The sequence below is a fragment of the Mixophyes fleayi genome, chromosome 2 (assembly GCF_038048845.1).
Source record: "Mixophyes fleayi isolate aMixFle1 chromosome 2, aMixFle1.hap1, whole genome shotgun sequence".
NCBI classification, from domain to species: Eukaryota; Metazoa; Chordata; class Amphibia; order Anura; family Limnodynastidae; genus Mixophyes; species Mixophyes fleayi.
In genome coordinates, this window is record NC_134403.1 from 83,569,633 (window position 1) to 83,582,456 (window position 12,824).

At 37.7% G+C, this 12,824-nt stretch overlaps 1 protein-coding gene across 1 annotated transcript in view; it reads right to left on the bottom strand.

Annotated features, from left to right (window-relative positions):
* Positions 1-829: 829 nt before the first annotated feature.
* Positions 830-12,824, bottom strand: part of NAB2 (NGFI-A binding protein 2) — a 39,454-nt gene continuing 27,459 nt past the window's right edge. The window contains exon 7 of the mRNA XM_075199408.1: positions 830-7,217. Within this exon, the coding sequence (XP_075055509.1) occupies positions 7,123-7,217 (95 nt within the window). The 3' untranslated portion in view covers positions 830-7,122. The remainder of the gene's footprint in view (positions 7,218-12,824) is intronic.

The window sequence follows — 12,824 nt, forward strand, 5'->3', positions numbered from 1 at the left end:
TCAGGTGAGGTGACTGGAGCAGTTATTTTACTTTCCTTCCACCCCTCTGGTGACTGGCCACACACCTTCAGGCTTTGTGATGGCGCACATACTTCATGGGCCCCTACCATTGTATTACTCTGGTGGGCCCTTCATGCCTCAGTCCGACACTGCTCTTATCTGCAGAGAAAGGAAGTTGGAAACAAGGGCCAGCACTATAACAGAGCTACATGAGAGCATATACATCTTTGGTCAAGTAAGTGTGGACATAAAAGGGAGTCATACAAGACAGATTCCCTGATGAGGACATTTACTAAAAATACCAATGAGATTCTATCAACTTTTCCTATAGAAAACTGTAAAGAAATTAAGAATGTGAAGTATACCTAAAAGAAAGCACCAGTACACAAATCCCATTCATTAGTTTAGTTGTAATTAGAGTGTGGTATCACTTGTGAAAGTGTTAGGCTGCATTTGATGTTTTTGGAGTGCTTGGGAAATTAATCAGTTTGTATCTCTGTCACTTTGCAACTTGATAAAACATGAGAGGTAGTAAAGTGTACATTGCACTAGGTACACTGTCAATCTAGTACACCTCATCCGCGCAGAGCCCCATGGCTCTAACCTTTACCACATTCCATCTGTAGAAGGTAAATCCCTGTATTCTACCAGCAATTAAAATCATTATTGATCCCTTTATGCTAGCTGGCATGCAGAAGACATAATGTGATAAAATACTGAAACAACCTGCGGCTGCTATGAATATGCTGCACGAGGCCTGGACCTATCCTGCTTCCGGACATCTTAGCCTGGAGCTAATCAGTTGCTAATAAAACACACCAATAGCAAGAAAGATGTAAAATAAATTTTATTGTTTCAAATAACAAAATAAATAATCTAATGTACATTAAAATAAAAGACTACTGCTAGAATTTCTATGCAGAATACATATAACAAAACATATGCAATCAGTTAACGTTGAGCTCACCTTATGTGATACATAATGCAGATAGGTGGTCAGTGTCTTCTAGGTTGTACATAAAATGCATAATGTAGATTTGAGTCCGCAAGAAATTACAAAAGCAGAGTATAAGTATTTAAAATGTGAGCATAATAACATTTAGTTAGTCCCAGGTCTGACTTTATAGATCATCTATAACATCCTAGTATGTGGAACTCTTTCAGCGCTCTGTTTTATGACCCCTTCAAGGTGTAGCATATTTTTGGCTAAATTAATTAATGAAAACTTGTATGTTTTTATTATTTATCATGTTGGCTATTGTATTTTTAGCTCACCACTGAAAGGTAAGAGTTTCTGTTCACTGTCTTATGTGCTCTCTACAATATAAAGTCTTCAGCTTAATCCCCTTGGCCTGTGTCATCCATTTATTTCTACCTTCATTCCCATGCCTTAAACAGTTATTGTCATCTATTTTTTGTATGTGTGTCTGTGGTTAAATATGACTTAATTTATTTTCTATGTCTTTACTTTTGTATGTATTTTATTTTCGGAATATGTTTTTACTTCTGGAATACATGCAGAAGATGCAGCTGTTATGTCTGTAGCTTTCTCCTTCAGTCGGAATGTCTTGTCACTGTTCACTGTGCTGTAAAACAACAGGTAGCCTACTAAGTAGCTGACAGTGCTCTGTGTAGGGTAGATACTCTGTCAAATTAAGTGAATGAAGCATCACCAAATGAGACTTGACAGTTGTGTAAGATTCTTCCAGAGACATAAGAGGCCTACAGGTATATTTGTCTTATTTATTCCAAATCCATGCAGAAATACATCAATGTGACATTTTATTTTTGCAATATTGATTAACAGGTACTATTTTATATTTAAAAGCATAGAGTACGTATTTTTTTAATATAGTAGATTAAACATAATTCTTTTTGCTTTTGAATAGTTTGATACTGGGTTTTGCGTAAGGATATTATCTGGACCTCCATTATATAGTCAATCCATTGGTTGGGTAATGCAATAAAATGGCTTAGTCATTCCATTGAATTGTTTATGTTAATATTTTCCATAGTTTAGTATGGAACATTAGAAACATGCACTTACCTTATTTACACAGTATTAGTTGATTTAGTAATCATCCACTAAACACGAAAGCTGTACATGTAACTGTTAAACATAGGACTAAGTTGAGTACTGTATTTGGCAATACTTTATTTTTTGTTGACTAACAGTCCGATTGAGAAAAGGTATCGCCAATCTGGACTAATACAGCTATAACTATTTACATTTCAACATGAGTTGTTCCATACTAGGCTATAATATGTGTAGTATAGGTAATACATAACTTATTTTCTCTTTGATAACAGAACATTAGAATGGCATTGGTTGTACTGTATGCCATATGTTATCCAAAATATAACCTTATAGTTTCCATACATTTTGGGATGCCTGTGTAAATGGAAAATGCATTATCTTGTGGAGGAGCCAACTGTTGTTTCTTTTTCCCACTGCAGTTGGCTTTTTTTGCAGGAAAAGGTAACTTCTAGGAAACAGCTATTGTCTGGTGTCATAATGGGATTACAGTGTACTCTGCATGATTTCCTGAAAGGAGAGGTAAATGTTTATCTCTTTCCAGTAGGATTCCGCTCGGTTGTGTGAGGGGTAGACGGAATTCCCTGAGAACTTTCATCACAGTCTATTATAGGGCATCATACTTTTTCACGGTTATCAGTTTGTGGTGGGGGATCTATTTACCAATATGCAGCAATTTAATAATAAAAGTGTGAAGGGGTAGCTGAGTCATACTCAGCTCCCTGGCAATCCTGGTTGGCGGCAGTAAGGGGACTCTTACCACTGTGCCAGCCAGTGCAGTTCCACACTGCACACTGCAGTTCCAGATGGGCTTCCAGTTCCACTTTCTACACATAATAATATTAATTATATAATAATAAATAATATTTTTTCCCTAAAACGATAGGAGGACAGCAGCAGGGGCTTTGTTGAATTTGGAGAAAGGGCTTTTTGTGTGTTATCAGAGTTGGTGAAATGAGTACATGTTTTGAACACAGGAAGGAATACAGCTCACACACTGACTAATCTGTCCGTATTCCTTAGTGTCTCTCATTCACCTAAGTGTATGGATTTGTATGCCACTCCCTGTACATGTGTGACTGTGTACATGAAGAATGTTGCACAATTTGTATCCTCCACTTCCTATATTTCAAGGGACATTTTAAAAACAAGAGACATCAGTTAGCAAATGTCTGGCAGGTAGGGGCACGTTTTAGTGAGTTAAGCACCCAATTTTGAATACTAGCCAAAACATAAATCATTTAAGAACTCCATTTTACCATCCCATGTAGAGAATCTATTCATATATATGAAACTATGCAATTGTAATTTAATACTGTAAGTTCTACATTCTTAGCTCTTTGTCATGATGAACAAAAAAGCGGTTTGTACTGTATTACATCTACTGAAAGCAGAGACAATTCTAGAACAAATGGACTTATTTGCTGTGATTGTCTATTTTTTTAAGCTTGATATTTTAAAGTAAAAAAGGTACAATAACTCTGCTGTAGCGTACATTGCTGCTAACAAATCAGTGAATTTATTGATATAGTGATTTTAAGGTAAGCGACAGACTTTCACAGGAATATGACAGCATGCAGTGAGTTACTTTTGAATGGTTTTCCCGAGTTAACAGAGCTGTTCTGACATTCAGGGACTAGCAAGACACACTATTACAGATATCAGATTACAAAACTACAAACAGGAATTGACATATTTATACATACAGTACGTTAATATGAAAATACACACTATTAAAGTTCATGTAAGACTACAACATTGATTATAATATGCATTACAGTTCTATGCAGTGTCACCGTGTAATAAAATAAAACCATATATAATGAAGGCAACTGAGCTACACTTTATAATTAATGACAATAAATAACAATCTAATATATATAATGAATTTAAAAGTTCCTGCTGGAATGTATAGTCGTATTCTACGTCAACACTGAGCTACCCATATAGAGTTAGCTGTAGGCAAGTAGAACAAAAGCTTATCATGTAGTTTTCAAGGCAGAGCTTGGTACACACTATCACTAACTATTGGAAACATGATATTTTTACAGGCTAGTTTTATCCAAACCAGCAAAATTATTCCCCTTCTGAAAATCCCAGGGAGTAGTGACAGCAGTGTAGATAAGGATCCTCTGAATAGTTTATTGCAGGCAGAATAGAAAGTCTGTTTATTGCTTTGTAACAAATATATATCAGTCTAATAGGCTCACAATAAGTGGAACCGGACTGAGCTCAAGAAATGACATTTCCAAATGACTATATTTTCTAATGAAAGTGTAAAAATAAGTAAATACAATACTCGGCTTCCAAATAGTAAACTAAACAAATGTGATCAGAGAAAAAGAAAAACAGTATTTATTTAATGTTAAAAAAAAATCCAATCAGACCAGCACAAACAGCATTTGTATCAAAAAAATAATAATTTAGTAGACAAAAAAGATCATGCAATAGTTACAGTATCAAGACTGAAATGAGCAGACATCCAATTGTAAGATGTTATAGGCTTGAGCAGAATTTAGATCACATATCATGCTTACCTACTGTTTAATGTTCCCCTCCGGTGATCTCCCGGAGGGGAGGTGGGGAGTAAGGACACAGGGGTGTGGAGCTCGGCGAATCACGTCATTTCGGCCCTGCAGCGAAAACTTGTCATTTTACCATGGGGGTTGGGACTAAAATGAAGCTGTTCACACAGAATCACGTCATGGAGGTTCCCATCCTACCCACATCATTAGGAAATGGGCAGGATGCTGGAGTATGGTCTGCTCTCCCGGGAGTCCAGGAGATCTCCCTGGAATTCAGGAGCCTCCCAGACTCTGGGAGAGTGGGCAAGCATGTCTTATTATTGGATAAAGTATGACAGGGCCGATGCTAGTCCTGGGGACGCCCTATGCAGCATCAGTCCTACTTCTGAACTGATGCCCCACTGCCGCTGTTCATCTTAACACCTCTCCTCCTGGGACTGGAAGTATGGCGCTTGGCTGGGACATCATAGCCGGGCATCACACTCCCAGTGTAACACTGACACAGAGGAGTAGTAGCCAGGTGCTTCCCATGTTAGAGTCTGATTTGCCTTTATGTCACTGGTCGGCACTATGTGGAGCAGAGGCATTACAACACTGGATCATTGACATTATGTTATTCTGTGTTTTAAGCGCCACCTATTAGCACACTAAGCAACTAACTAGGTTTGTATAATGACAGCGCTGGCCCTGACAACAATAGCTGAATGGGGCAGCATGGTGGTTCAGTGGTTAGCACTTCTGCCTCAGATCGCTGGGGTCATGAGTTCGATTCCCGACCATGGCCTTATCTGTGTGGAGTTTGTATGTTCTCCCCGTGTTTGCATGGGTTTCGTCCGGGTGCTCCGGTTTCCTCCCACACTCCAAAAACATACTAGTAGGTTAATTGGCTGCTATTGAATTGCCCTTAGTCTCTCTCGGTCTGTGTATGTTAGGGAATTTAGACTGTAAGCTCCAATGGGGCAGGGACTGATGCGAGTGAGTTCTCTGTACAGCGCTGCGAAATTAGTGGCGCTATATAAATAAATGATGATGATGAATATGAGTGCTTGAGTGAACATGTCCATAGCACATTTAAAGCTTTCAAAAATGTCCCCTTTGTATTATTTGAAGATTCCAAAAAGAATCCCAATTACATGCATATACTGCAATCCTTGGTGATCTATTGATGTCAAGTTCCAATTGCTTCTTATAAATTTCTGCTTGGTTGTTTAATACCCACACACATGGAGCAATGCAATTCCTTCAATAGCCACCAAATTTCAACAGGCTGCATTCTGTGGTAGTGGTCAGCATTACTGTCACAGGTTATTTACTAATTGTAGTCCTGATACTGTAAACAGTGTATGATTTGCAGGTGCTTGTCCTAAATACATCTCTGTATATGCAGTTATCTTACAAATCACATATGTTTATATAATTTGGGAGCTGAGACCAAAGCTGCAGTACATAGTACTTCTCATAGTAGCTGCAGTACTTCTCAATATTTATTATTTCTACAGTGGTGCTGGATCCCCTATTATGCTTATCAAACTAAAACAATGCACTGTTGATATCTCACCTTCTCATAAACTGCATGTTAAGGTTTACCCGTGGACAGCCATTATTAAAAGCCAACAGATAAAGTTAGTATAAAGCTTTCAATTTTATTTTTATTAACTAAAACATTTGTGGAAATAAGGGTCATATATGGACTGCAAATCTGCAGTGCTTTTATATGCGTACAAGTGCATGTACCTAGAGCATCTCAAGGTGTGCACCCAAATTTATGATTTTTGGAAACACATCAGAAAAAGTTTTCTGGGTTGGTGGTATCGCTTTTGTGTGTTTGAAATCTTTTATTACATTGGTGGCAGTTTCCTGAAGTAATGCGAATGGAAGATGCAAAGTGCATCCCATTATAAGTATATAGGAACACGCCCTAATCTCGACCTCAGATGTTGTGAAGAATCCAAGGCCTTTTTAGGAGGCAAAAAGTGTTGCGCCATCCAGAAAATCAGGGAACCGCTATAAATGCACATTCTCTACCCATTTATTTCACTTAAATTATCCACTCCCACAAAATGAAGTCCCATATATGCAATTCACTTCACTGTGGCACCTAATCCATATTTTACAGGAAACCACTTGATTCGCACAATCAGCCACCATCAGCCCCATACATTTTGCTTCAAGACTATGCTTGTAATGGCACAAAAGAGCATTTGCACTGTCATATTCCACTTTTGTGGTTGGTAAAGGCCTATAGTGATTACAATAACCACCTCAGCTAAAAATTATAGATCCAGCTCATAACAATTTGCAGTACATTATCTTTAAATTCAGTTATTTCCAAACACTCTTTATTATTCTAACAACATTATGTTGCTGCCTGATGTCCAAACATTATATATACTTGGAAAACATTCATATTTGAAAAGCTGGCTAGGTAAAGTAGTAGAATTTTATTACTGAACGATGGCTCAATGTCCTAAATGGCTTTGGGTTAGGGAATATAGAACTTCTGCTGTTCTATTCTGTTACTCCTTATCCATAAAAGAACCTCAGCTTGCCTTCTCGTTTGCCTTAATCCTGGTCCTTGCAGGTGCTGGATCGGAGGTCTGTAATCTGCGGTGAAACTGGTAGACTTGAGCAACTTTCTGAACCACCATCATCACATTCTGCATGGGAAAATAAAATTAGCATAGTGTACAAAAAGAAATCTATAATATTTATCTCAGGTTAAATGTTGTATATAATGAACTACAGTTGCCGGATGAAATTAATCTTTCAGATAAATAACTTTTTCACATTACCCACTTAATATTTTGTAGATCCACTTTCAGATACATCAGATGCTACTGGTTTACTGGCAATATGCAATAACTTTTTCTTTTTTTATTGCACACAAGCAAGTTTTATATTTCTTTTTATGACAAATAAGTCTTTCTTTTGATCACATATTTAAATCAATATATTTTTCATTCAATTAGAATATTCAGGGAAACAAGTAGGAGAGAGGAGCATAACGTTGAGGTTCTATCAACGATTATGTTCATGAAAATAGGCCAGCCCCATCAATTTACCCCAAACTTTACTTTATCCAGAGTACAGAGATACCAAATATGTGTACATTTCTACATTTTATTAAATATATTTAAATCCACAAAAATAATAAGACTTGATTTGTTTGTAAAGATTGTACTTTTTAAATTTTTAATTTGTAATATTTTTATAACCAGTTAACACCTTCAGGTGTCCAACAGACACCGGTTTCTTCTCCCCTAAAGCCAGCACTATAAGATCATAAACTTGCTCTAATAGCAACTGGCAATCCAGCTACTGTTAAGTGCAGTGTACCACAATCTATTGGTACAGGCTTGCAGTGGTCATTTTCTTTGCCTGTATAACACTAGGGGGAAGTCCTAGTCACATTACAGGATTTCCCATTTTCACATGTAAGTGCCATGTACTCCACATTAGCAGTACATGGTAGGGCACGACCACACTAAAAAAGAACACAGAAATCAAACTCATACCTATAAAATCTACATGTGCTACACAGTTAATAAAATCTTCTGCCCACTAAACCTAATAAATCTCCTAGTTGAGGAACATAAAAGCATAGGAAAAATTAGAAATGAAGTAGAAATTAAATGACAAAAGCATTAGTACACGCATTCAAGTCAATAGACTTCCACAACAATGAAATAGACAGCATAGCCCAAAGATTAAACACAATCAACAAAAGCATTCTAGAAACTAAAAAGAGGAATCTAGCAAGAGATACCGATGATGAAAGATACAAAAAATAACACACAGGAAACTCACTAAAGACACATCGATCTAAACAAGGGATGCAACAGCTTTAACGCCACACATTACACAAATGACTTAACAAACACAAACTCACCAACACAATGACCAAAGACTGTATAGTCTTTGGTCATTGTGTTGGTGAGTTTGACATGTACATCAATAATACAACCCACACCCCTCTTCTCTACCAAACAAAGATCACCCACACTTCTGTCTCACAGCGCTGGGGTCATGAGTTCAATACCCAACCAAGGCCTTATCCGTGTGGAGTTTGTATGTTCTCCCCGTGTTTGCGTGGGTTTCCTCCCACACTCCAAAAACACACTGGTAGGTTAATTGGCTGCTATCAAAATTGACCCTAGTCTCTCTCTCTCTATGTCTGTGTGTGTGTGTGTATGTTAGGGAATTTAGACTGTAAGCTCCAATGGGGCAGAGACTCATGTGAATGAGTTCTCTGTACAGCGCTGCGGAATGAGTGGCGCTATATAAATAAATGGTGATGATGATGATGATAACTAACAGAGAAATCAACAGAACTGGATAACAGAAACACAGTATCACCCTGTACAAAGATACTACCACATACAAAACAATACCAAGAACCCAACACACACATACAAAGTCACAACCAGCAACATCACAACATCACAAGGCCAACAACAAAGCCAAATACCCAGCAACACTGAGAAGCCATGTACATCTCATCAAAGGCAAACACCCAATCAACACAGAATCATTTCTTGGAACAGGACATATTTATCATAGACCGTGGAGGACCACTACAGCATAACCTTACACCAATATAAAAATGTAAAAGAATAAATCCTGCGCTAACAAAAACATAATGGGCACATATCAAGCATTTTCAACCTTAGCAGCAGTACTATTAAACACACACCAATTAAGACTGCCTAAAAAGGGGCATAGCGTATCCTCCTACAGCATACACATTAAGGGCCCGATGCATGTTTGGATGCAGCATACACGCACGTTGCGTTTTGAAAAAGAGCACCGAACTTGATTTTGGATTTGAATATGTTCAGAACTACACTCAAGATACATGCAGATTCAAATGGAAACGTAACTAAGCTCTGCCTACACAATACTTGCTTGTTTGTAGACACACACAACTAACTATGCACAAGTGTTTGTGCAGTATAAGGTCACATCAGAATGCATTAACAAAGTTATATTATAAAATATATATAGATTTTTGTTTACATTAAATACATAAATCCTGATGCTTTTAATGTGTACTGTACATACAATGCATTGTAAAAGTCTCTATACCTTGCATACACATGTTCTGTGATAGCAGCCTGCATGCATGCATGTGGTTTGTAATACAAAGACTATGTTGTGTCAGTCATCCCTATCAGTCGGCACTTACATGTGCCCTGTAGCTAGTGCAAGTAATACAGCTGAAACCAAGAGTACTTACGAGAAACCCAGGACTTGAATTGGCCGACCCTCAAAATTAACTTTCTGTGCATGGCCGATGTTAATTCACCCCTTTGCCTCCCCCGTTCCACCTCTCAAGTCGTAGGCAGACGTAAATGTCATACGCATTCAAACATGAATTGCATACAATTGTGTTCATTGACGTAAGGACTGTTTCAGAGCATGTGCAGAGCTATTTCATGCAAGATACAGCACACATAGGACTTATGTTGAAACATGAATCAGGCCCTAAGTTCCGTTGAATACATTGACAGAAGATAGTAAAACACACAATTGCACATGTAACCTAGCCAAAGAGGAGGCTAAAAATAAAAACAGCAGACAAAGAAAAAGGACTAGTCCTCATGGACACAAATAGGCAGAGGAAGTTAATATACTCCAATCTGATTTGGATACATACAAAAAAACTTACATACAACCCAACTATCAGCCCAGCTGACAAAAACATCATACAACCCAGCTAGCAAATTCATCTCCAAACTATACCTAACACCTAAAGAAGACCTAGCAGACAACATCCTCAACCCAAGAGAATTCCGTGCCTAAAAAACAAGCAAACACAAATCATCACATCCTACTTCCTACCAAACATACACAAATTCACCAGCCCATCTGCAACAGACACTGACTCCATAACACAAAACCTATCACACTACAGTGACACATTGTTGCAACTATAAGTCAGAAACAAATGTCACAATACATGTAATCAACAGTCTCAAAGGCCACACATGGAAAGATAGATATTTATGGCACATAAGATATATACAGTCAACATACAAACCCCCCCTCCACAATGTTATAGGCAAAACACTAGAAAAAATATAGACATTGATGGAGATCAAATAGACTTAATCCTTAAAGGATTAAATACATAACTATTTCAAATTCCAAGACACATACCACCTACAAAACACAAGGGACCGCTATCTGTGGGAACTAAATTCTCCCCTCGCATTCAAAACACAAACATCCAACATTCCAAAATATTCTACAAACCTCTGGACAGCAACAATTATTTGCTCAAGTGCAGCTGCCACAAAATAATTGAACAACATGTCCCTCAACCAATTCAGGCATTTAAAAATAACTGCACAAACGACACTAGCTCAACCAAGCCCAAGATGTGATAGGATACAGCTCTCCAATGCTATAAGATGCTAGAACCAGTGTAGAACATATTTACAGGTCTAAAACCAGACATCCTCCACATTTCTAAACCATACATGCCAACTCTCTCGGAATGTCCGGAAGACTCCCGGATTCCGGGTGGGTCTCCCGGACTCCCGGGAGAGTATGGCAGTCCCCCTTCACTAGGAAGTAGAGCAGAATTCGGTCCAAAATGCCGCAATTCTTTAGGAATCGCGGCTTTTGCCCCCCCCCCCCCCCCCATTGTGAAATGGCGCATTTGCGTCATTACGTCACAGGGGGCGTGTGTAAAATGACACGATTTTTGGATCCCTGCATGCCCACCTCTCCCCGGCAGCTCTAGGACAACAACTAGAAGAAGTTCGCAAGTATGTTCTAAACATCTAAAGAAGATGGAGAACAGTTTATTACACAATACAACAAAGACAGTTTTACATTGATGAAATACCTGAGAAACAATGAAACTTCCATAAAAGTTATGAATACTTTGCTAACAGGGAGACCACACATAAAACACAGAGAAAAGCAACATATTTCTGTGGACTACTGGTTACCAGGCACCTCAAGACAAAACACCAACAAAAACACAGACAAAACTGAAAACAATGGATTTCAATTGATACACTAGCTATGGAGACCACAAAGCTTGTACAAAACTAAAAATGTAACAATATAACAACTGGAAAAACAATATAAATCAATAAAAATACAGCCTGCATATCTACAAATGTAGTCTAATTGCCTTTGCATGCATAGTAAACATGTTTATGCATGCGTTACTGGCAATTACGGTCCTGAAAGCACTATAAGGCGCAATTCAGTTATCAGTGATGTTGCTTGTGTACAATTCTGACGGGACATCACTTGTAATTGAATCTGCCCCTGTGAGGTGCATGCAAAAAATTATCAAAGCATCAGGCAGGAAACACGGCTCATTATGCTACTGCGGCACCTTGGCTCTAATTCAGTGATAGTCAACCTGATACATGAAAGGGCCACACAATACCCGTAATCTCAGTAATTAGATAAAACACTAGGGTAATCATTAGACATCTTTAAGTGTAATAACATATCAGCTGGTAGTTTGAACAGGTCTTTCATGCAATAACAAACAAATCTAACAATAAAGCATGAAGGGTGGGGGCAGCAGGTGAAAACACACCGGGCCTGATTCATTAAGGAAAGTAAAGAAAAATAGGAGTACATTGGCAAAACCATGTTGCATTGGAGGGGGAGGTAAAATGTTGGGACAGATTTATAGTTGGAGAAGAGCATGTACTAGATCAACTTTATATCTCAGTGTAAAAATAAAAAATAAAGCTATCAAGTATTTGTGTGCTACATGAAAAACAGACAGTATTTAACTTATGTGCAAAATAATAAACTAACTCGCACCCCTTGCATTGTAACATGGTTTGTCCAGGAGACAAATTTACTCCTTTTTTGTCTTACTTTCCTTAATGAACGAGGCCCTCTCTTTACATATCTATTTACTTATGTGTATGTATGTATAAACATTATATATATTATACATTATATATATATATATATATATATATATTAACTCATTCTATTTTTTATATCTACTTCAGTCCCACAATTCTGTACTACTTTATTTGCACTAATGCAACAATTGTTTTTCATCCTGATTGTTTTCCAAGCCACATATATGTTGATATATTTATATAGCATAGGAGTAAGAGCTTTTAGCATTAGCAAAATATGTTATTAATGCCAAAATCTCTTACTCTTATATACACTTTTCTGTTTTTCCCCTTCTCTTTCTTACTCCTCCAATTGTCCCTTCTATTCCTCTTTCGCTCTTAACTTTTATCTCTCCTCGTTTTCTAATTTAGATT